Raw genomic sequence first — 25,570 nt, forward strand, 5'->3', positions numbered from 1 at the left:
ATATCAGAAAAAAATAACTGAGCTCACGAACCCGAGTAACAGAGTGGGTATATTTGCTTTGGCCGATTGCAACAAAAAAGGGAGATGCACAACTATATGTTATAGTAATCCTATATACACAATTTCACCGTTCTGAGTCTATTCTTTTTGAAGTTATGTGAAATACATACGTAAGTGCGTACGTACGTACACTCAGACGTCACGAAAAAAATCTCTTCTGAATCCATTTTAAATCCCTTTTTGCAACCTGTTTTGGGAAAAGAGTCCTTTATTGTATCCTTACGTACAAATATCACGCAAAAACATCGTTAAATTGCATTCGATAGCGGTCAAAATGGATATTTTCGTTCAAATATAATACTGGAAAATTTTCGCGATTACAATACTTCCTTTATTTCGCACAAGGAAGTAAAAAAGATAAAAAGATTTTTATGTAACCTAAAACACTAACACATGTTTGAGGGGCTGAAAAGAAGTCTTAATAAATATTTTAATGGCATGGTGTGTTTCTGACCATCATATCAACGATTAATTTTTTATTTAAAAAGAAACAGACCTAATACCGCTGAAAAGGTTATTAGACGCTTATTTGTCCCCTCCCTAAAAGGAAGAGTCCTTAGGAAAAGATAATATAGAAACAGAAGAGATAAAGTTATCCCACAAATAACAACCAGTCTGTGAGATTATTATATTACCTAAGGAAATAATGTTTAATGTACTGTTTATCAGAAGAAGGATAAAGAAATCCTTTAAAAATTAATATTCAACATGTTGCAGGAAATATCTCATGTCATGTTTTCGAAAACTGAACCTAAAAGTGACTACAGATTCATTCAAACATCTGTATTTAATAAATGTATAGCACAGGATTTTATTTATTTAGAAGCGTTTGTTCTCAGTTCTACCTAACTTTGAAGTTAGCTAATTCCTTCTCCTTAAACGCTGAAAAGTTGTATTTAATAAATAACTATTATACAATTTTCAAAAAACATACAATGCAGTAATTTAAAAAATACTCATTATTTTAGACATTTTAATCAATATCATAAATAAAACAAAGTTTAGAAGTTTAGAAGAAAAACTTACAAAATATACTAGAAATTTTACCTCCATGAATTCGTAAGTGCCTGAAAGATCCCCATAATCCATTCTTCCATACATTCATGAGCAAGTTCTTTTTTACAATATGATCGTAAAAGGGTTCGTCTAAGCTGAACGGTGGCAGCTGTGGTCCCTTAGCTGGCTGCTCTATGAAAACACATCTTGAAAAGAAAAATAATATTTTTTATCGTTTTAAATATAAAAAAACTTGTTATAATTCAAAATAGAAGTGCGATATGAGAAAAAATATTTAAATAAAATTATCCCCAGGTTTTGCTTTAGGCTTTTCACAATATGTGTTGACTACTGATTATTGATGATTATGAAACATTCTCTGAAAATAGAACATTTAGGAATAAGCAGTGAAATATACTGTCGTATTTCATACCTTCTGTACCAGTCACAGAGAGGAATTGATATCGACTTTCAACTCGAACCAGACATATGTAGAATGTACAGGTGATGGTAAAGTGTCAGCTTGATAAATTCAGAAATTGTTGAATTATTTATTTAATTACCTCTTCTCATGCGGCACCAACAAAGTATTGGACACTTAATAGAATATTATATTTCTAAGCCAGTTTTACTATTATGAAGTTATATTTATAAGAGCTCTGTTCTCATCAAATATGATTTCAGTAGAATATTTATTATTCATTTCGGCGGTGATAATGAACTCAGCGATACTGGCTTTTTGCAGACAGGTAAGTCTTTAGAGAAACTACTTACCTTGTTGATAATAAAATAGAAGAAGTAATAGAAGAAAATAAAAAGAAGTTATAAATACGTTTCTGTCAAATTGGTAATTTAACGAAAGAGCGAAAAATAATGCACTTTCTATTTAATTCACGATATATCATGGATTTAATGAAACTTAAGACTCTAATATTGGTTCATGCAGAACTAATTCATTTAAAGTTATGAAACCGAAAATTGATGCACCTTCTATTTAACTCAAGACAGATCATGGAACTAATGGAACCAAAGACTCCAATATTGATTCATGCGGAACTGGTTTATTCAGTGCGAAAGTTTTGGGCCCGAAAAATAATGCATCTTCTATTAAATTCATGACAGATCATGAAAATAATGAAACTCAAGAAGATTCCAGTATTAATTCATGCGGAACTGGTTCATTCTGTGTGAAAGCTCTGGGGCCAAAAAATAATGCATCTTCTATTTAGTTTATGACAGATCATGGAACTAATGAAGCTCAAGACTCCAGCACCGATTCACGTGGAACTGGTTCATTCAGCGTGAAAGATATGGGACCGAAAAACGGTGCAATTTCTATTTAATTCATGACATATCACGCATTTAATGAAACTCAGGAATCTAATATTGATTCACGAGGAACTGGTTCATTCAGTGTGAAAGATTTGGTAGTCAAAATAGTGCCCCTTCTATTTAATTCAAGACAGATCATGGAACTAATCAAACTCAGGACTCCAGTATTGATTCAAGCGGAACTGGTTCCTTCTGTGTGAAAGATATGGGGTCGAAAAATAATGCACCTTTTTTTTAATTTATGAAAGAGGATGGAACTAATGAAGCTCAAGACTCCAGCACCGATTCATGTGAAACTGGTTCATGCAACATGAAAGATATGGGACCGAAAAACAGTGCACCTTCTATTTAATTCATGACATATCAAGCATTTAATGAAACTGGTATGAATATTATATTCTAATATTAAGGACTCTAATATTGATTCACAAGGAACTGGTTCATTCAGCGTGAAAGATTTGGGAGTGTAAAATAGTGCACCTTCTATTTAATTCATGACAGATCACAGAATTAATGAAACTCAAGACTCCAATGTTGATTCATGCGGAACTAGTTCATCTAATGGCAAAGATATGGGAGAGAAAAGTTGTACGTTCGCTTAGAATAAGTAATAAAAAATACATTAATTTATATAGATATATGATTTTGAAGTTAATTAAGAATTCAAGATATTGACAGATATTACTGGTCATCGCTTGCATTTTCCTGCGGCAAGTAAACTCGCGATTTCGCTTTTCATGGCGTAATTTATAACTGGGTGTGATAAAGAAAGCGAGCGCTCTCCATCCCGTAATTCAGTTGTCTCAAAGTGGCGCTCCGCGGGGCGCATGTTGCCACTGAAGCAGTTTTATGCGTCCCGCGAAGATATTTTAATTACGAATTTCTTGCAAATACAGTGTTCAAAGATTTTAACTATTTGAAGAGCGAACTTATATTAATTTTATTACCATTGAAAAGTAACGTGCATAATGCATCAGAAAATCTGGAGCCAAGCAATTCACAGTGTGATATAAAACTTAGTATTTCAAAGACTTGAAGATACAAATTTTATCAACTAATATTCATACTTTTCAAAAATAAATCATTTACTAATTTTTTGCACTACGAGTGCATTTATTATGTTCATTATGCATTTATTATTTATTATACACTTGTTCGGGAATGCATTTATTATGAATAGCTTTTTCCCCAGTCGAAAAAATTAATTAAAAAAATCTGATGTGGACACCACATGCTTTCCTTGTATGCCCTATTAAATTATACACATTTTTTGCTGCATTTCATTTAAACTTATTTCCTTGAATTTCATTAGATATACATTTCTCGTTCAATTAATTCAGTTTTCCCTTCGCGACAAAGCAAAAATACATAAAAACTTTAAACATCTTCATTAAAATTTGTAAGATAAAAAAAGAATCTAGTACAGTTAAAAAAGTTTAAAAAGTTTTTAGAATTAGTGTTTCTACGCAAAAACAAGCAATTCGGCAGATTCCGCAAGTAGGCAGATTTATCGGTGCACAAAGCTGAAAGTTTACTTTTGCTTCCCACTCCGCAAAAAGACACTGAAGGTGCAGAAACTGTCTTAATTTATTATTCTACTGAGTTTTAAGTGTAGACAAATGGCGGTTCCTTAGGCTTAATTCGTCACTTAAAGTTTTAAATTTTTGATTGTTCTATAACTATTGCATGCAGATTAACTAAAGACAAAAAGCTTATAAGGTATTTCTCCCGCCTTCCCAGTGTGCCTTCGTGGTAAAGATTGTTGGATGATGATTCTCCTCAACCAGGATTTGGCGATTGGGTCCCTTAAAAAGCCCAGTCGCCCTTTAAAAGGGGAGAGTATATAAGATATTTCTCCTGCCTTCCTAGCGTGCCTTGGTGGCGTAGTTGTTCTGCACGCTGGGCCGGTATTCCAGAAGTCCGTGGTTCGAATCCCGGCGAAGGCGATTGCTAATTTTTCACCTTTCCTGCTTCCAAAAAATCCTAATGTCTCTACAAGTTCACCCGGAATATAAAAACTATTCAATCACTTTTAAAGCAAAAAATGCGCAATTAATTAACATATTAAAATGAAAACCTAAGCTCACCGAGCCAGGTAATAGGGTGGGAATATATATATATATATATATATATACGATTGCTACAGCCGATTGCAACGAAAAAGGGAGGGGCACAGTTACATCTTATAGGAGTCCCATATACCAAATTCCAACATTTTACGGTTACTCGTTCTTGAGTTACGCGGGATACATACATACTTCCGTGGGTACATACGTACAGATGTCAAGAAGAAATCTCTTCTGAAACCCTTTTAAATCCATTTTACAATCTCTTTGTCAAAAACAGTTCTTTATTCTGTCCGTATGTACAGATGCCATGCAAAAACATCGTTCAAATGATATTTTCGTTCGAATAGTTCCTTTACTTCGTACATGGAAGAAAAAAAAAAAAAAAAAAAAGGTTGACCAATAAGCATCTAACGTCCGTGATAAAGATAATTTCTATCCTAGGCCACAAACTTTATCAAAATCGAAACGCCATCAAGAATGTCTGTCAGTAGTAAGAAATAAAAAGAGATAATTATTTACATATGAACGTACTTATTTTTATTTATGCATCGAAGAAACATTTAATAATAATAAGATAAAATATTATCATTATTTATTCTGAAGTTTTGTACTACTTAAAAAATTTCCTCTCAAATGTTTAAGTTTTCATAATTTCTTTCAGTTTAAATTTAATTATTTAATGATTAATTAAATATGTTAGAATTATTTGAAATAAACATCTGTCTGGAAATTTAATATTTATTAGCCAATATATTTCCATTATAAAGTGTAACTAATAAAAATGCCTTACAGGTACCAAACTTTAAATTTCAGGAAAAAATAAATGTAAGTTTGAATTCTTTTCATTTGCTAAATTATTATTATTGTTTATCTTCGGTTTGAAAAGTACTTAGCAAGAAAAATTTTAAATTATTTTAAATATTTTTTATATTGTTAATAATTTTTTTTAATCTTGTTTAAAAAAAATTTGGTCCGTCAGCAGTTCTCAGATCGTGCTTGCGGCTGGCGGGTAATTTGAGTCTGAGAGCACTGCTTTAATTTATTTTGTAAAATGTGCAACCTAAGTTGAAAATAAACTACCTTATAAGCAACATACTCAGTTTTCAAAATATGCGAAATCAACGATACGACTGTTGAAAATTGTAATACCTTTGATTGGAGTTGTAAGCACGATTGTAAATTATTTAATTGTTATTAGACAAAATATCTATTGAGAAAATGGCAACAGCTAATTTCTGGATGTCGTTCTATTTATAATTTTAAAAATATACATTGAGATGATGTACGCTTGAAATGTTTAATGGTACGATGCAGTAAGTACGTTTGTTATTGTTAGAACTTTTCATAGTATAGAGGGCGCTGTTGCGCCAAAAGAATTCTGTGTTTTTAACATTATGTAACTGTGGTTCGCCATTGCGATGTATGTGTATTGCTGTGATATATTTTGGTGTTTTCATTAAATATAAATGAAAGATATCGTCATGAATATTTTGTATCCAAAATTATTGGATATCGGAACGCATTAGTATCGTTAATCGCTTCGTAACAGTTATGTTATGTACGTTTACGAGTACGTTACGTGTAAGTTATTAAGATTTATCTTTAAATAAATGTTTGTTTGTCTTTTACAACCATTTTATGAGTGATTAATTTAACTACAAAAGGAAGCTAATATAAATCAGAAGCGGGATTATTCTGAAATCTAAGCCTAAAGCTACAAGAATTTGCTATATGTAAATAAATTGAAAAGAATTTGAATTTCAAGGTATGTGCATTGATTGATGTAACATATTTATTATAGAATTTAATTGTGTTATTTTTATCATTTTGGAAAGAGAGTTTATTTTTATCATCTCTTTAAATTTTGAAATATATTTAGAACGTCAAACAAACTTATGAAATACCAATAACTGTGTTCTACTAAGTTGTCTAATTGGAAGTTAATAATAATAGCATATATATATATATATTTGCATTTTAATAAACACGAAAATGTCTATTTTCGGTAAGGCAAAGAAATGCGATTTAAGAATATTAGCTGAAGAATTAGGAGAAGATGTAAGTGAGAGTCATAAAATGAGCAATTTGAAAAAGATAATTTTGGCTAACAAAGAGTACGATGAAGAATGCGCCAAAGAATGGTTGAACATTATAATAAATGAAAAAAAGGAAAAAGAAGAAATTGAAGAACGTAGGCGTAAAGAATAAATTGAAGAAAGAAAACGTCAAGAAGAAATTGAAGCACGTAGGCGAAAAGAAGAAATTGAAGAACGTAGGCGAAAAGAAGAAATTGAAGAACGTAGGCGAAAAGAAGAATATGAGGAACGAAAACGAAAGTATGAAATACAGTGTCTCAAAAAGTGATGGGACACTTGTGCTTTACAAAAGGAAACTGCAATAAAATAAATTTAAAAAACATGTAAAATTTTTTGTGGGTGTTTTTCATTTTTATTTAAATTTAAATAAAAATGAAATTTAAATAAAAAATTTTTTAGTTTTCATTTCAATTTAAATTTAGTAACAATTATTACATAACATACATTTTCTCAAAATATCAAAATATTAATTTATTAAAAATACAATTGTTTAGAACGGAGCAGAAAATGGCTCACTTAAGTGATGGGACACTACGTACTATGCAACAAAAATCGTCTAAAGTAAGCAATAAAAATATCTTTTGGGGTATTTATTTTTACTCAAAAGCAATTGCCAATAATTTATAAAATCGTCTGCAGTATTTCTCTCCAGTTCGTTTTGGAATTTTTGTGTTTTTTTAGCTCTGTGCAGCCATGAATGCTAAACGAAAAGAAACTTTGCCTGGAATTCGAAAATTAGTTATTAATTTGCATATTGAACGTGGAAAATCTATTAGAGAAACTACTGAAACAGTTAACTTCAGTCATTCAACAGTTTTCAATATCATTAAACGATATAAAAAGAATCATATGATTCAGGATAAAAGAAGACCTGTCCGACCATCAAAGCTATTCAATGGAATAAAGCGAATTATCGTTCGAAATATTTAAAAAAAATCCAAGAATGAGTGCTCCTAAAATTGCTGCTGATTTAAAAGCATTATATGGAGGAATTGTTAATTCTGAGACTATTAGAAGAATAATTCGATCTACTGGATATCACGGTAGAGCAGCCAGGAAAAAATTCTTCGTAAGTGAAAAGAATAGAAAACTCAGACTGGCTTTCGCAAAATCCAACATAAATAAGAATTCTGATTACTGGAATGAAGTTATATTTGCTGATGAGAGTAAATTTAATATATTTGGTTCTGACGGTAGAATCTTGGTGTGGAGAAAACCGAGGGAAGAATTTCGCAAACAGAACTTGGTGCCAACAGTAAAACATGGTGGAGGAGGAGTTATGGTATGGGGGTGTATGTCGTCCGCTGGAGTTGATAATCTTGTTTTTATTGACAGTATAATGGATCAGTACAAGTATATTGACATTTTAAATCAAAATTTGAAATCTTCAGCACGAAAATTGAACCTTCATAACGATTTTAAATTCTACCAGGACAATGACCCCAAGCACAGTGCTTTGAACGTTAGACTCTGGCTGCTGTATAACTGTCCTGAAATAATAAAAACACCCCCACAATCTCCACAATTAAATCCCATAGAGATTATTTGGCAAGAATTGGAATCAAGAATTCGCAAACACACCATTTCTTCAAAACAACAACAACAACAAACAGATCTTCGGAGGCCATCATTTCCAGAAATACAGAAGATGATGATAATGACGAGGTTGAGGACGAACTTAAAAGGCCCAAGCGAATAGTGCGCAAACAATTGCGCTATAGAGACTTTGTGTAGAACTTATAGAATTTTTTAAAATTATATTTGATTTTATTTTTTTCCTACCTACTTATTATATTTTGTTGTTGTTTGTTTGTTGCTTTAATGTATGACAAGATTTGGTTCAATTTAGGACAATTGAAAAGTCAGGATGGTCGAATGTAAGGACGATTGTAAATTATTTCATTGTTATTAGACAAAATATCTATTGAGAAAATGGCAACAGCTAATTTCTGGATGTCGTTCTATTTATAATTTTAAAAATATACATTGAGATGATGTACGCTTGAAATGTTTAATGGTAGGATGCAGTTAGTACGTTTGTTATGTTATGTACGTTTACGAGTACGTTACGTGTAGGTTATTAAGATTTATCTTTCAATAAATGTTTATTTGTCTTTTACAACCATTTTATGAGTGATTAATTTAACTACAAAAGGAAGTTAACAGAGTAAACTGTTTTTTCTATTTTCTGTTGAAAAGAAAATAATGATTGAGGTATACTGTATGAAGAATAAATTAACATTTACTATAACTGTAAGGAATTTATATTATAGAGAAATTCTCCATAATTTTAATAATAAGAGTCCAAGCGAAACAGTTACGAAAATAAACTGTGTTTTTGTACAGAAGACCACAGTTTATTTTCATATGGTATACTTGGTCGAGATTTCTGGACACTAAACGTCCTCAAAATACTGTATTTTGTGTTCACTAAACGGTTCACCACAAACGCTTGGAAAAAATGCCTGAAATGTTTATAATTAATTTTTAAAATGGCAATTTGTTTTACTGTAAACGTGAAAGAGAAAGATATTATCATGTAATACTAATTATTAAAATTCTGAAACGCATTACTGATAGCAATTTTGGTGTGCGGAGAAAATTCATATCTTCGTTAAAAATAATAATACTACAATCTCAGTTATAATGGAATACGTTACAACGGTAGAAACAGAATTGGAAATGCAAGTAAAGGCTGTTTTCTAAACAAGAATATTTGAAAATACATTACGATAGAAAAAACATTGAAAGGAATAGAGACAGTTCTTACAGATTATTAAGAAGCTGGACTATAGTAATCAGAAAGATCTTAAAAGATACACGACTTTTGTCGACGCAGAATCAAGAAGAAAAAAGGAATTCACGAGCATTTTGTTTTCGGAAATAAAAAAGCAACATAACATATGAATCAAATAATATGGCTTGCAGAATCAGTTGCAAAGAATAAAAGAAAAGCGAAACAAACCTGACTCGCTCTCCACCTGGTTCATGCTTCAAGCAATTTACCATGCCGATTGTGCCGCTTGTGGCATATTCTTCACATGCTAACCATATTGTGCCTGAATTATCGTCAGCCAGATGTAACTTCAATTCTTCAACCCACTGAAAATTGCTGTTTTCTGAGATGGTCAAAATTTTATGTTCATTAGCATTTGATGGATGGCGAAGTAAATACAGTGATCCACATAAAGAATACGAAATTTTACTTATGATCACCAAGTTATTTTCTAACAAGATTTTATTAAGTTCTACCTCCGATTGTGTTTGGATTTCTTGGCCGCATAAAGTGGAAAGGAACTTTTCTGGTGCTGAAAATTCTGTCTTATGATAAAGGAAGATAAATCCATTAGGTTTCAGAACAGAAGATAAAGAACTGATGAGATCTTGAAGATCTTGTTGTGAACCTTTCAAGAATGAACCGATCACGACATCGTGGCTCTTTTCATTCGAGAAATTTGCTAAGGCTCCAGTGTCGTAAACTTGAATCTGATGACTTTCTATAAAATCAGAATCCATTTTTACTGGGAATGGGGATACAATACTACTTTTAAATCTGACATCAGGATAGTCTTTGGTGAGTTCTATTATAATAGGTAACACACAAGCTGTTCCGTAATTCACTTCTAACAGACTTATTCTCCTGAAACTATTCTCCGAAATGATATCAAACATGATTCTCATCGAGCATTGATTCAACAGTATTTTATTTAAGAAATCTTCTCCAAGACCTTTCAAATATGAGGAAATAAAGTCTGCTCTTTTTTCAATCAGATTATTTATTTTATCACTTTCTGAAATTTGTTGAAGAATTGTTAATAACTGTTGTTCTTCCTGAGGAATTTCCGAAAGATCATTTTCACTGTCTTTGTTTATATTATTTATGGTATCATTTTCTTGTGGAAATTTGGAATAAGATACATTTACTTTTAAAATTTCGCCTAATTTATCGATGACAGCATTGCAGGAATTTTTATATTGTAGTATTTGTTTCCGGTGTTCTTCAGGAGGAGTGTAGACATTTACATAAGGAATAAATCTGTATTGTTCTAGAATGGGGTCAATTATATTCAGACGGCGTGTGGCCATATCAGCAGAGAGTTCTGTAATTTCGATTCCAGCACAGCGGCATCTCCTCATATTTGCATCGTATGTAACAGAAACACCTGGAAGTAACAGAAATGTTATGATAATAGACGCATAAAATAATAGACAAATATCTCTAAATAACTGTAATAATAATGTAATTATATTATACGAAGAATTTCTGAATGGTACGCTGAAAACGTAACACTTGCAGTGTATAACTCCATTTTACAAAAATTAATTAAATTAATATTAAAAAATTTGAAAGCTTTGAGATTTTATATTACGCCTAAAGGGGCGTTTTTTTAACGTTTTGTGTGTTACCTTTATTTATTAAATATCATGTTCTTCGCCCTTAAACCATAAATTTCAATTCGACAGCAATATCACAAAATAGTTTTAAAATGAGCATATCTTTAGAATTTCCGATACACAGTATCACTCGTCGGAGATAAAAATATTCCCCTCCCCCAGCCTACAATGTGGCCAGTGCTTGCATTGAAATCGTTGTTTTTCTTAATCACAAACTCATAAATGCTTTTTGAAATAGATAATAACACACAAAAAAGGTGAAAGCTTTAAGTTTTTACATTACGCCCAAAGGGGCGTTTTTTAAGGTTTTGTGTGTTACTTTTTATTTCTTTATTATCATGTTCTTCGCACTTAAACCACAAAATTCAATTCAACAGCAGTATCGCAAAATAATCTTAAAATAAGCATATCTTTAGAATTTCTGATACACAGTCTCGTGCGCTGGAAATAATTTTTTTTTTCGTACAGTGTTGCCATTGCTCGCTTTGAAATCGTTGCATTTGTTAATCAAAAGTTCGCTTGATGTTTTCATACAAGTTTTACAAAATATGAAATAGATAATAAAACAAATTCCAAATTTGTGCTTACAGATGTCCATATTCGGGCAGGATTACGTCATTCAAAATTGGCTGGCTCTAGGTACCGTTGTGTTATCACACTGCAAGAAACATACGCACATTTATGCAGATTCTTCATTATTTAATTTCTTTAAAATATAATACAGGGCGATAATAGTTGGTGTCAGCAATCTGAAGATATGCCTTTTATAGTGATTCGACGCAAAATGCCAAAACGAAATTAATAGCCCTTCTGGGCTAACGCCCTTTGAGCTAATAAACATTTTATTGCCTTTTTTTCCTTCGATTGATTTCAGTAGAAGGAATATTTTACCATTATTTGACGGCAAGGAAACAAACAACAACAACAACAAACAAACAAAAAAAGAGCATGCGCTCTTTAATTTACTTTTAATGAACAGGTACCTCTTGAAATTTATTAAGCATGTTCATTTACATAGACACAGAATAGATAAACAAAATTCAAAATTTTACAGTTAATGATGTGTTTGATTTTTTTATGTAAATAGATGAATCCACTGCATTTATTATTTCTGCAGAACATGGATAGAGAGACAATTGATGTTTTTCAATTTTTGGCGAAGCGTACAAATACAATAGATCTGGAACCAAATTCAAAACATAAGAGCATAAACTACAAAGCGCATAATTAAAAAGGATACAGAAAATTTTGAGATCACGCCTATTATTTATATGTGTAGAATAAAATAAATACATATTTCCCAATAAAACAACAGATTCAGATAGCAGCTAGGATCCACTTTCTTAATGACTAATATTTGTAGCAGTTTTAGAAAAATATTTCTTTAAACAATGATTGTAAATAAATTTAGTTTAATCTTTATAAATTTAGTACTTATTTTGCCAGTGAATCTCGAGAGGTGCTGAAACTTGAATTATGTTTATCGCTTTGCTTCCTGTCGTTTCTCAAATATATATACATATTTTTTCAAGTTTCAGTGTTCTTGTCGCAACATAGCTGATACTTAAGCTCTAAAATTGATCAGACGACTAGATCCTAGGAGGACTAGATCTTAGGAAAATAATAGTGGAACACTTCAGACTCGTATCTTACTAATCGTTCTTTCTCAGTACGAGTTAGTTCTATCATTTCGGCTCCCCTTCCAATCCTAAGTGGCGTAGCTCAAGGTAGTCTACTTGAACCGACTATATTCAACATTTTTATCAACGAAATTTTAAAACCACCCAGTTTTACTCCAGCAAATTCTATGCAGATGACACGTCCCTCCTAACAAAACACAAACATTTGAATGTTTTGGTTCACAATATTAATATCCATATCCTTGAGCACTGGCTCATTACTGGAAAATCAAAATTAACTTCGCTAAATGTGCTGCCATGATATTCACACGCTCCCGAATCCCGTACCTACCATTAATATAAAGTTCTTCGATGGCTATGTCCTCTGGTCAAATTCATATAAGTATCTAGGACTGATACTTGATTCCAAATTAATCCGGCGTCTTCATATTGATTATACACTCAATAAAGCGAAGACCGTCAGAACCCAACTTTACTTCCTTCTGGGCCAAAAGAACTCTCTGCCAATCAAAAACAAAGCTCTTCTCTATACTTCCATCATTCGACCACTATTTTTGTATGCTTGCACTATCTGGGGTACAGCTGCAAACACACACATAAAAAAACTTCAAGACTTCCAAAGTAAGACCCTGCGTTTAGTCCTTAATGCAGCCTATTATGTCCGTACTGATGTGATTCATTCGGATCTGAACATTAAACCCATAGACGTCGGTATTACAAAACTTAGTCAAAATTTATTAATCAAAATTGAACATACTGATAACCGTGCACTTCAACAGTTACCGGCCTACGATCCTGCTATTTGCAGCCCGCAGAAAATACCTCGCTTCGTCATGTGTCTCGAATACAACATCTCTGTTCACTATTTAATCACATCATGCCCTGGATATTTCGTCGCGAAAATTTAATGTTTACTTCGCTATGATTAGTGCCATATGCCAAGAGCCTATTAATCTGTAAAATCTTTCCTTTTCGCTTTTTGCTTTAGTGTCGTATTTATGTGTTATAAAATTTAAAAAAAAAAAATATATATATATAAAATTTAAAAACACACACACAAAAAAAATCATAATAAAATCATAAAACTTCCAAAAAAATCAAAACTTGATTTTTCCTATCCGTAAACTTTCTCGAGCTAATGTAACTCCCTCTAGTGTGCATCATGATAACCAATTATGCTATTTTCCTATTTCCGCTCACTACTTAGATATTTTTTTGGTGTGGAGGTACATGGTATCGAACCATAGGCACTCCGTAACTTATAATCATTGGCATTGGCTCAATGTTTACAAATCAGGAGACGCTATCAACTCACGAGATACAGCAAATCAAGACTCCAGACCAATGAGTTGAAACTTCAACACCCACATAGCAATAGTCCTTACCTCACCCTCAGCGCTGCTTCAACCACGGCAGCAGTCAGTCTGAAATGCTATAGCCAGGCGTCGAACGACACTACTTCAGGATCACGTCAGGCCGGATCACGTCATGCAAGTTCGCATGATAATTCCCGCATATCAGCAGAACTAGGAACTAGGATTCAGTGTTTGTTCTTCGACTATCTACAAAGAGAATTTCTGCTACTAGTGAGAGGTCTTTTTCAAACATCGATGCAGAAACAGAATGCTTGACCTCGAGGCTTTCGCCACCACGACCATTATTTCGCCTTCGGGCGCGGTGCACATGCACCCTTGAATTAATTTAAAGTTTACGAGCGGCCAATGGCCTACTTGATTTATTAGTTAAAACTCTTTAGAAGTTGGGATTATTATTGAAATTGAAGATTTAAGATGAAAGATTTAATGTTTATAGGTTACATAAAATGAGAGAGATTGCAGTTTCATCTTCATGAGTGAAGGTTACTCAGTTTGAAGCTCCACTTGGTTTAATCCCCGTATTTTATTCGTGACGCTTTTGTCGTGTATTTCGCACTTTTTTATTCATTATGACTACCACTACTTTAGAAATTGATGTTGAGTTCGCTGGAAAAAAAAAAAAAACTTATCCGATGGGCGATTGATAACAATGAACAGCCTGCTCAACTGATGAACTTGGTGATCTTCAAAGTGCAATTAAAGGCTGGCAAGCCAGTTGGAGAGAAACGTCAGCTCGCTTTCGCTAAATTAAAAAAGATGCTTTAAAAAATGAAGCTCTGAACATTTTCATCTCATTGATTCCGAAGCTAAGAAGATGGAAAACTCTAATTCTGATGTTTATCAGAATTTGGAACGTAAAATTACTGATGACTCTTCTTCACGTAAAGAAAGAAACACAAGAAGCCTCTTAAGCCTGCAAGCGTAGCTACTACAATTAATAAAGAATCTAATGAAGAAAAAGGTTGGATTACACCTTCGAAATATGCAAAACAGACTACAACTCATACGTGTTCTGAACCTGCAACGAAGACAACCTCTTTACTGAGAAGAAATTCTACTTCTTCGCCGAATAAATTCGAAGCTTTGAATTCTGTTTCCGATTCAGATGATAAAATGGATTGCATGGAAGTTCCATCAACCAAAGCTGAGTGCATCTTGGAATCTCTTAAGGATTCTGTTGCTGACTGTAAAAAGATAAGACTACCACCGATTATATGTCCAAGACCGGAGATTACTTGGAAAGAAATAAGAACTTTGCTTTTGAGTAACGGTGTCCAAAGTTTTACTGGTACTCTCACCAGAGAAAATAAATCATCATTACCTTTGATTCTGCTCTTAATCGTGATGGAATTTTAGGTGTATTTATGAAAAAGAAAGTTCAATTTAGTACTTCTAGAACAAAACCCGATACTCCGATCAAAGTTGTGATCAGAGGATTAACCGAAGATTCTGGCATTGGTGAAATCAAAACTGAACATTGTGAAGCTGGCTATCTTGTTTTGAAGGTTACCCAATTCACTAAGAAAACCAATGATGTCGTGACGAAGCTACCTATTTTCTTCGCCTCCTTAAAAAGAGATGACACTGAACGTAGAATTTACAACAAGCGTACACTCTTAAATCTTAGAATGAGTATCCGAAAATACCATAGCAATCGTAGCTACATGATGTGTTTTAGATGTCAACGTTTTAGCCATGGACAAATGTTTTGTAATAATAAAACAAGATGTTTAATCTGTGGCAAAGGCCATCTCATGTATACATGTACTCTTCCGAAAGAGGACAAACTCACTTGTGTCCGATGTTGCAAAAATCACGTGTTGTGAAAATTAATAAAAAATTGTGAATTTTATCCTAAAATTCTTAAGAATCGTACTGCTGATCGAAAAGCTCTTACGCCGACCGAGGACTGTACAGTGAAAGATTTTTTCTCCTGTGATTAACGTACCGGAAGATTTTCCTGAACTCTCAGAAATGGACTTACGTTTGTTGAAATTAAAGGTGTTGTCAACTGATTACTTACGTTCGTTGAACAATTCAGGGTAAAGATGACTACAGCGGAAAAATTCAAGCTAGCTCTGTGCTTAGTTAAACTTTTAGACGGCATGGATATTTAATTTTCCATATTCTTGTGAACTAGTTAAATATTTTTTGGTGTGGAGGTACATGGTATCGAACCATAGGCACTCCGTAACTTATAATCATTGGCATTGGCTCAATGTTTACAAATCAGGAGACGCTATCAACTCACGAGATACAGCAAATCAAGACTCCAGACCAATGAGTTGAAACTTCAACACCCACATAGCAATAGTCCTTACCTCACCCTCAGCGCTGCTTCAACCACGGCAGCAGTCAGTCTGAAATGCTATAGCCAGGCGTCGAACGACACTACTTCAAGATCACGTCAGGCCGGATCACGTCATGCAAGTTCGCATGATAATTCCCGCATATCAGCAGAACTAGGAACTAGGATTCAGTGTTTGTTCTTCGACTATCTACAAAGAGAATTTCTGCTACTAGTGAGAGGTCTTTTTCAAACATCGATGCAGAAACAGAATGCTTGACCTCGAGGCTTTCGCCACCACGACCATTATTTCGCCTTCGGGCGCGGTGCACATGCACCCTTGAATTAATTTAAAGTTTACGAGCGGCCAATGGCCTACTTGATTTATTAGTTAAAACTCTTTAGAAGTTGGGATTATTATTGAAATTGAAGATTTAAGATGAAAGATTTAATGTTTATAGGTTACATAAAATGAGAGAGATTGCAGTTTCATCTTCATGAGTGAAGGTTACTCAGTTTGAAGCTCCACTTGGTTTAATCCCCGTATTTTATTCGTGACGCTTTTGTCGTGTATTTCGCACTTTTTTATTCATTATGACTACCACTACTTTAGAAATTGATGTTGAGTTCGCTGGAAAAAAAAAAAAAAACTTATCCGATGGGCGATTGATAACAATGAACAGCCTGCTCAACTGATGAACTTGGTGATCTTCAAAGTGCATTAAAGGCTGGCAAGCCAGTTGGAGAGAAACGTCAGCTCGCTTTCGCTAAATTAAAAAAGATGCTTTAAAAAATGAAGCTCTGAACATTTTCATCTCATTGATTCCGAAGCTAAGAAGATGGAAAACTCTAATTCTGATGTTTATCAGTGACTTTTCATAATGTCTCGCTTTGCTCCGCCCTGTTTGGTTTGTGGCCCCTCCTTCTCCAGCTTCCTCCGATTTCTCTAAATTAAAATCACATGTCAGGAAACTCTTATCGTCATGCGCCTTTTAGGCTTCATTCTCACTGAGCCGGCAAAATTACACTTTTGTGTAATAGTTCCAGCGATATGTTTATACGTTGAAGTTGATCGATGTTTATGAAACAGGCTCGCCGCATTGCTAGTTTCTTAGGATGTCAGACGCCACACCTACTCTTTACCAGAAAATAAATACCGCAAAGAAGTTAATTATTTGCAGTCTACCGTCTGATAATGAAATACCGTTTGATTCAAGACGTTACTGACCCCTTACAACGGAAGGCTTCACCGTCGTTGAAGTAAGAGAACTTCACCGATATTAGTTGGTGAAAAAACATCTTTTGCTATTAGTTTTAATTAAACTGCACAAAACTAATAAAATCAGGAAAATTTATAACCTACAATATTTAAAGTACTTGAAAATTAAGGCTGAGATTTACAGGAGGCAGCGTGTGCTCACTCATTGCTTCCGTTGCCAGGGTTTCCATCGTCCGCAATTATTGTGCAAGCACCTGCTCAGAAGCGTCAGGTATGGGCAAGGCCATAAGCCTCTGAAGCGTAAGAAGAGTTCTTGAAAACACACGGCCAAACTGGAGATGCTGTGAGTTTTCCCAAGCACAATACAAATCGTAAAGGTACCCGAATAAATTCTGTTCAGAAAGGGCGATTTTTAACAAGTCGTTAAATCGAGTTACACAGTCATCAGAAGCACAATCTCAGGATAAAGTAAGCGAAGCGAAAAACGATTCAACGTTCTCACCGCCAATAACTCCTTTGTAAAAAAGATTTGGGTGTATAAAAATTGACTCAGCAAATTAAGGATGACATGGAGTCAAAATCGTCCAGGCTGGCACAAGAAAGCGATAAATAAATAATGAGACTTCAGTTTCACTAAGGGTTCTGTTTTGAAACAGACGAAGTATAAAACCTAAGCTTGAGCAGTTTCAATGCTACAGAGGCTGTTCGCACATTTTTTAGACGATTTTGGTAAGCGGTAATAAAAAATCGTTTGCTTTAAAAGAAGTAATTGCAATTGTACTATGTTTTTATAAGTCAAAATTATCGTCTGTGGCTTGAAAGTTTTGTTTTTATTCAAAATGGCGAATTTAACAAAGCAGTGGTTCGAAAGCTACATTTACGCTCTTTCCGAAGAGAAATATCCCAAAATCCTCCGTTATCCAAAAACTATTTGAGCGTCATGGTTTTGTGATATCTAAAGCATCGATAGGTAATATCATCAACAAGAAAGGAACAAAACGTTAAATTGGAGCCTCAAGTGGGACAAAAATTCCAAACAAGTATCCAAGGAAAAAACGGACATCTTCGACTATTGCAAAGGTACGTTGTTTAATGTTAAAAGAAAATCCCCCTAGTCAAATGACAGTTGCAAAATCATTAAAATGATCGGTGTCCACTGTAAACAAAATGATAAACGTTGATTTAAATCTTAAGAAAGCGGAAAAACGCAATGTGTAACGTCTTCTTCCAAAGTATATCGCTCAATGCAGGACACGCTGCAGAATTCTATATGAGAAACATTTATCCAAAGAAAAATGGAAAACAATTGTCACAATAGATGAAGCATGGGTGTATTTAAATGATTGTAACCATTTATTATCATAAATGGGGAGAAAATCTTTAAGTACATGGTTCAAAGAATCGAAGGAAAGTTTTTCTAAGGGATTCATGATTGTTGTTGGTTTTTCTTATAATGGCAAGTTAAAAATAAAGAGAGTGCAAAAAAATGTCAAGATTAACTCCAAATACTATCAGGAATTTCCTAGAAGAAATGGAACAAAAAACTAGTATCAAGGCCATACCCTTCACTGATATCCCTACTAAATCTCCCGATGTGTCACCTATGGATTTTTGTGCTTTCGGACTTTTAAAAACTGCATTATCCAAACGCTGTCCCAAAACCCTAACAGGACTCTGGAAAGCTGTTCCGGAGGAATGGGATAGAATATCTCTTCTGCCACTTCAAAAGGCATTATTATCCTGGAAATTGCGATATCGAAAGATAGTTCAGATGTCAAATAGAACATTTAAAACACAAGAATTTTATGTAATTTAGTTTTGTGAATACAATATGCATCGTCTAAAAAATGTGTGAACAGCCTCTGTATATTGTACAGAGGGACGCGGACTTGTGTCTCATCACAAAAGAACACGTGAATTCTTTCATCAACACCATGATGTTCTCTTTACTTAGGGAACCCATTGGTAGTAGAGTGGTTAAGATCACTTGAATGCTTGAACCTCAGGCACGTGCTTTGCCATTTTGCTTTACCTTTTTGGTCTGAATAAACTTTCACTATCATTTATAGCCAAGCAGTGGTTGGACTACATTAACGAATACTGAACTACACTGGTTATCATAAATTGAGGAAAAATCACAAAAATCACGATTACTGAAAAGGTTACATGTAGAATTTAATAAAACTTACCCACAATATACAACACATAGTAAGGTATCAAACAACATAAAAAGAAATTACCAGATAAATATGCTAGTATAGAAATTAGCACATGTATAAAATGAAAAAAATCGAAGGTGTCAGTTTGCTATAGGAAACGTACCTTCAATATGTAATATGATCGCCTCTAGAAGCAATACAGCACATACAGCGATGTGTGATGTTTTCAATTATGCGGTCTATTAGTTACATAGGAAGCGAGAGCCATTGCTCTTGCAAAGCAGTTGCAAGCGCAACAAGGGTCTGAGGGGTGGATTGAAAGCAGCTAGACGTCTCTCTAAAGCATCCCAAACGTGCTCGACAGGATTCAAGTCCGAGGATTGAGCTGGTCACTCCATGCGCATAATTGTTTCCTATTGAAGATAATCATCTACGAATCGAGCCCTGTGTGGTCTTGCGTTGCCGTCCTGTAACAGGAAAGCATCACCTATTGCCCCGGCATATGGGCGCACATAAACATCAAGGATGTCATCTCTATAAATCTGAGCATTCACGATTCCCCTTGGAAAGACATGGAGATCTGTGCGCCCACACAAAGAGATGCCACCTCAAACACAGATACTGCTCCTTCCGTATGCATCTCTTTCACGGATGATAACGGGTTCCAGGTTCTCTCCATATCAAATAACGCCTACTATCGCTTTCTAGACTAAACCTAGACTCATCCGTAAAGAGAACCGCCCTCCATTGATCAGGCGTCCAGTGTACATGTTGTTGTGCCCACTGGAAACGGTCCCTCCTATGGCGTGACATGAGCGGAACACAAATGGCTGGTCGCCTCACACATACAGACCACCTTCCTGAAGTCTTCTACGCACAGTTGATGTTGACACCAACCTTCCGGTGGCTGCAGCAAGGGAGGATCTAAGAAGAGTCGGAGTAGCAGTTCTATTCCTGCGTGCACATAATGTCATATATCGGTCATTGGCACTTGTCGTAGCAATTGGCCGTCCTTGGCTGAGCCTCCTAGATGCCGAATCTATGGTTTGAAATTGCCTCCAAAGTCTATGAACCACAGAAGAACTCGCATTTAGCCATCTGGCCACTTCTGTTTGAATTTGTCCTGCCTCTAGTCTCCCAATGGTTCTCCGTCGCAGTTCTGCAGGCAAATGATGTCTGGAGGTCATTGTTATGAATTGGTTATCTCAGATTTCTGATGTCACTGTCACAGTGAAATATGTGGGCTTGCTCTCCAACATGGACTTTTATGCTCCTCGCAGATCACTTATTCCGAAAGCAGCGCTACTAATTTGCATATCGCAGTTTTACTCAGCTACTCTTTCTTGGCAACATATTCAAATTTTACACGGTATGGCTTATTTTTCAGGGAGTTATCGCTATTTTTGTGATTTTTGCTTAATATATGATAACCAGTGTAGTTTCTTTTGTTTATTTAAAGTATTTTTGGGTTTAATTAAAGTTATAAAAGTATTTAGTATACCTCCTCGACTGTAACAAAGCCAGAGAATTTGGTACTACAATGATAAATTCTTGTTCCCCAAAAATATGAATTTATTCATTTTATTTATATTTTTTAAAGATGTTTTCTTTTGACTCAGCCATGTGCTTTTCCTATTTGGGTTTACCTTTTTGGTCCGCATAGACTCTCACTATCATTTATAGCCAAACAGTGGCTTGATTGCATTTAATGAACAATTAATTGCTTTTGTTTATTTAAAGTATTTCAGGGCTTAATTAAATTTTTCATTGTGCCATTCAGAAACATGGTTATCCTGTTGCATTTTCTCGCGGCATCGAAGCCCTGATGAAATAATACGATAAATGAAACACTTTGCTTTTATCTTTACTTTTTTATATTATTCTTCCTTCCAATTTGTTACTTTATTGCATTAAGTTCTGGCTACTTTGCTACGTAATTTATTCATTTTATATATATTATTATTGCTACTAAATTCAATGTTGCCTTTAGCTGATTGACCTTTTCTTTTTGCCGTTAATAAGGTTTTATTTTGAACTATCTGCAATTTATCGAAGTAGTAAGCTATAAAAATAAAATTCTGTTAAAATCATACAAACATTACATAATGTATAAATAAACATAATCATAATGCATAAAGCAAAGAACTGAGGTTTTTACAAAAGAAGCTTAACAAATATAAAAGATAAGTGAAGAAAATTTCTAGGTTGACTTTTAAGTTAATCATTTTCTATGACATCCACGTATAACACATTTATAAATAAATAAATGTATAATAATGCATATAAATAAATACATTTTATAACTCAAAATAACATCGCTCAGATTTCGTTCCTGAATTCTAAGAATGATGTAAAATCAACACGTTTTAATATTTTGAAAGGTTTCTGAAGTTTCTAAAGTATAACGAAATTTAAACATAATCAAATATGTTAATAAACTAACTATCAACTTTGTGTAAAGTATACAGTGCTGAATTTTATACAGAATATATTAAATCAAATATCGAACTTGGAAATTCCGAATTAAAATTATACCTAGTATTATATCTCAGCTACATACTTTCGTTTCCTGCTTAAAACTCTTATGTTCACTTAGGGTGTCAGTTTGAATTTGAACTTACCTTTGATTCCATTCTCTTTGTTTTCAGCGATTTTTTCTTTGAAAAAATTTGGATTAATTTTAAAGGACAAAATAGCAGTTGGTAGACAGAATGCTTCGTTCTGCGTTAATACTCCAGAGAAAAGAAGGAGTGAATCTAAGAAAGGAATCCATTTTTCATTCCAAGATGCAAGACCTCCAGTTCCTAAAATTATTCAATGGAAGAATTACTCTCAAATTATATATATATATAAGAAGCTAAATACTAAAACAAAAATTAAAATTTTACAGAAGTTTCCTGAAATTTTTATACTGTAATCTTTGTATAGTTTTTTGAGATTATGAAGAAAAATGAACAGAAGTACACAAAAACAAATAATAATAAATTTTCACATATTTTAAATCCATTGTACAATTTTAAGTATTCCGACATTTTACTTTTAACGCTTTTATTACAGATTTTTTTTTAAAGATACTGAGATGCCGATAGCGTTAGAAAACCAACTTCAGGTATATTTAAATTTAGTACTCTTTAAAGTATGCTAAGAAAGCGGGAGAAATACCTTACGTACTCTCGCTTTTAAAAGGCGGTTGGGTATTAGGGGACCCAACAGCCCCTAATACCCAACCGCTGGTGATGGAGAATCATCATCTACCGCCTTTTTTCAGTTCGGTCGCCGGGACTCGAACCTCGGACCTCTCGACACGCGCCGAGTGTGCTGACCACTACACCATGAAGGCATGCTAAGAAGGCGGGAGAAATACCTTATATACTCTCGAAATACGTGCCGAGGGTGCTGACCGTTACACCACGAAAGCATGCTACGAAAGTGAAAGAAATACCTTATAATCATATACTAAACAATTAAGCATAATAAAATCCACACATTTTGTATATATGCGACATTTTTCACCAAGGACGTCAGTTAAAAATAAGAAAGAAATAAGAAAGTCTGAAAGATCATCTAAAAATTCAAATAAAAACTAAGCTGAAATATCAGTGAAGTAGAAATATCAAACTTAAATCATGCTAAACTCCACAGTTCCTTATTAGAATTATTGGATTTTTTTCGATTCAAAATTAGTAAGAGATAAATAATAAATACTCCAGACGGTCTTAAGCCACCTTTTTAACAAGTAATCAGTCGAAAATAACAACTATAATTTCTTAAGTAAATGTATCAAATAAGCAAACATATATTAATATGGATAATAATTTAAGGCCAATCGATATAAATAATACCAATATCACCTCCCCAATTTTGGAAGGACAGAGCTAATCTGGTTCAATACTTATGCCATTAAAGGAGTGACAGTTACTGGAAACTTGGCAACAGCTGCTTTGCCATCAGTTAACTCTACAGTCATGGGCACAGAAGGATCTGATAACATCAGCCAGCCCTATTTAACTATTAACATCAAGTGTTAAATCAATTGATATAAACAAGACAGGAGAAATACAGCACTATAACATCTCTGTAACGTCGGAGGTTCTCAACACATTAGCATAGGAACAACAACAGCTTAGTGAGAATATCATCGTATTAATAAGAGACTCTGATGATCAGCAAGCCGAAGAAACGAACAATCCCACCTACTGGAAAAGTGAACAGCCTAACAGATAATATTCTTGAGTATATGGAACAAAACACAGACAAGCAAGATTCGGCAATTGTCAGAAATTTCTTTGTCGAAATTCGAGTTATCCTCAACTAGCGAGAGATAACAATAGCAAGGCAAGAGGGAGACTTAAAAGAACTCAGCTTGTTCAGAAAAGGCAAATTTTCAACGTTCAGCCAGTGCAAATTTAGAATATGTTATTCCACTACCACTTTTACAATCAGCAGAGAAAGTCTCATTGAGCCATATAATACGACTTGAAAATACTTAGTTTCTACCTGGAATACTAGAACGCCTCGGAGCTTAGACATCAAACTTCCATATTGTAAAAATGATGAGACGCCATTCACCTTGCAACAAGTAGGAAGAAAAGCTTTACTTGAAGTAAAGTTGTCAGAACAAACAATCATTATCAAGGCAAAAAACGTAGACCATCCACCTAACAGCTCCCAGTTGCAAGTGGTCAATGAATTAGCCCGGGAACACCTCACAATCCCCATGCTACAAATCAGCTCTACTCATGCAAGCATACTCTTGGTTCAAGACGCAAGAGACACACGCCGACGTAAAAAACAAAACAGGCAAATTGACAAACTTCTGATAATACACTTCCCTTCTTTGATATTCATATAATCCGCAATGGATCTAATTTCAGTACATCTGTTTACCGTAAACCCGTTTCTTTGTTTACCTCCCCATGTTAAGTCAAGTCACCCGGCTAAGCAAAAAGTGGCTTCTTTTTACTATTATGTATTTCGAGCTCTAAACGTTTGTTCCACAGAATCTCTTCTTGCTAATGAACTCAATTATTTAAGATCTGTTACCCTTGAACGAGGTGTTTCTCCCGTAGTCATTGATAAAGCTTTTCGAAAGTTCTCATCGTGCCATCTAAGAACACATTCTGATGTTAGAAATAACATTAATAACCTTGTTGTACTTCAATTTCACCCTGTTATCAGTTACAAAATTACACGCATTTTACACAAATTTAATTCTCAAGTTGTTTTCTCGCCTATAAGTAAAATCCGAGGCTCAGTTCTTAAAGATTCCATTTCTGACTTTAATTCTTGGGGAATTTATAGCATATCGTGACAGTGTGGCTTAGGTTATAAAGGCGAAACAAAAAGAGCATTAAAGTTTCGCATAAAGGAACATGAATCTTACGTCCGAGAAGGCGAAATTAACAAATCTTCAATAGCTAATCATAGTTGGAAATTCAATCACAATTTTGATTTGGGTTCTGCTAAAATTATGCAGAAAGCTGGTTCTATTAGGAAATTGGATTTTCTTGAAGCTTTTCGTATTCACAAAATTTATCCTGTTTAGTCAATGACTTTAATTCCAATCCAATCTTGCCTAATGCTTTTAAAATTCTATTAACTCAACCCTTTATTTTTCTTTACTACTTCTCCCGACAGATAGCGCTATTGGCTCTCCCACTGCTCGCCTGTAGGGTATAAATATGATCGACATTCGCTTTCTCGCTTTTGCAGAATTTTTTGCTTCTGATGGAGGGGGAACCCATTTTGACCTCGAAATCGATTGGGATTTTACAAAAATCTATGCCGAATACTGGGTTGTAGATTTGCTTGTTTTATATTCTTTTTTCTCTTCGAAAACAGAGGTCATATGTAATTTGTGGAAAATATTATTGAAGAAAAGAAAAATCTTAAAAAGGAAATATTGATACGTGAATCAAGAATTACTAAGGGACAGATATAA

General features: G+C 34.0%; 1 protein-coding gene across 2 annotated transcripts in view; it reads right to left on the minus strand.

Annotated features, from left to right (window-relative positions):
• LOC118187786 (fatty acid synthase-like) overlaps positions 1-25,570 on the minus strand; it is a 171,565-nt gene that overhangs the window by 45,985 nt on the left and 100,010 nt on the right. For both annotated transcript variants that reach the window (XM_085814529.1, XM_085814530.1), the window contains 3 exons: positions 22,251-22,433; positions 9,519-10,716; positions 1,108-1,262 (listed from right to left, as the gene is read on the minus strand). In XM_085814529.1, coding sequence (XP_085670655.1) covers positions 1,108-1,262; positions 9,519-10,716; positions 22,251-22,433 — 1,536 coding nt within the window. The remainder of the gene's footprint in view (positions 1-1,107; positions 1,263-9,518; positions 10,717-22,250; positions 22,434-25,570) is intronic.

This window comes from Stegodyphus dumicola, chromosome 4 (assembly GCF_044657685.1).
Source record: "Stegodyphus dumicola isolate Sdum_Otavi_A_Nest chromosome 4, ASM4465768v1".
In the NCBI taxonomy this organism is placed as follows: Eukaryota; Metazoa; Arthropoda; class Arachnida; order Araneae; family Eresidae; genus Stegodyphus; species Stegodyphus dumicola.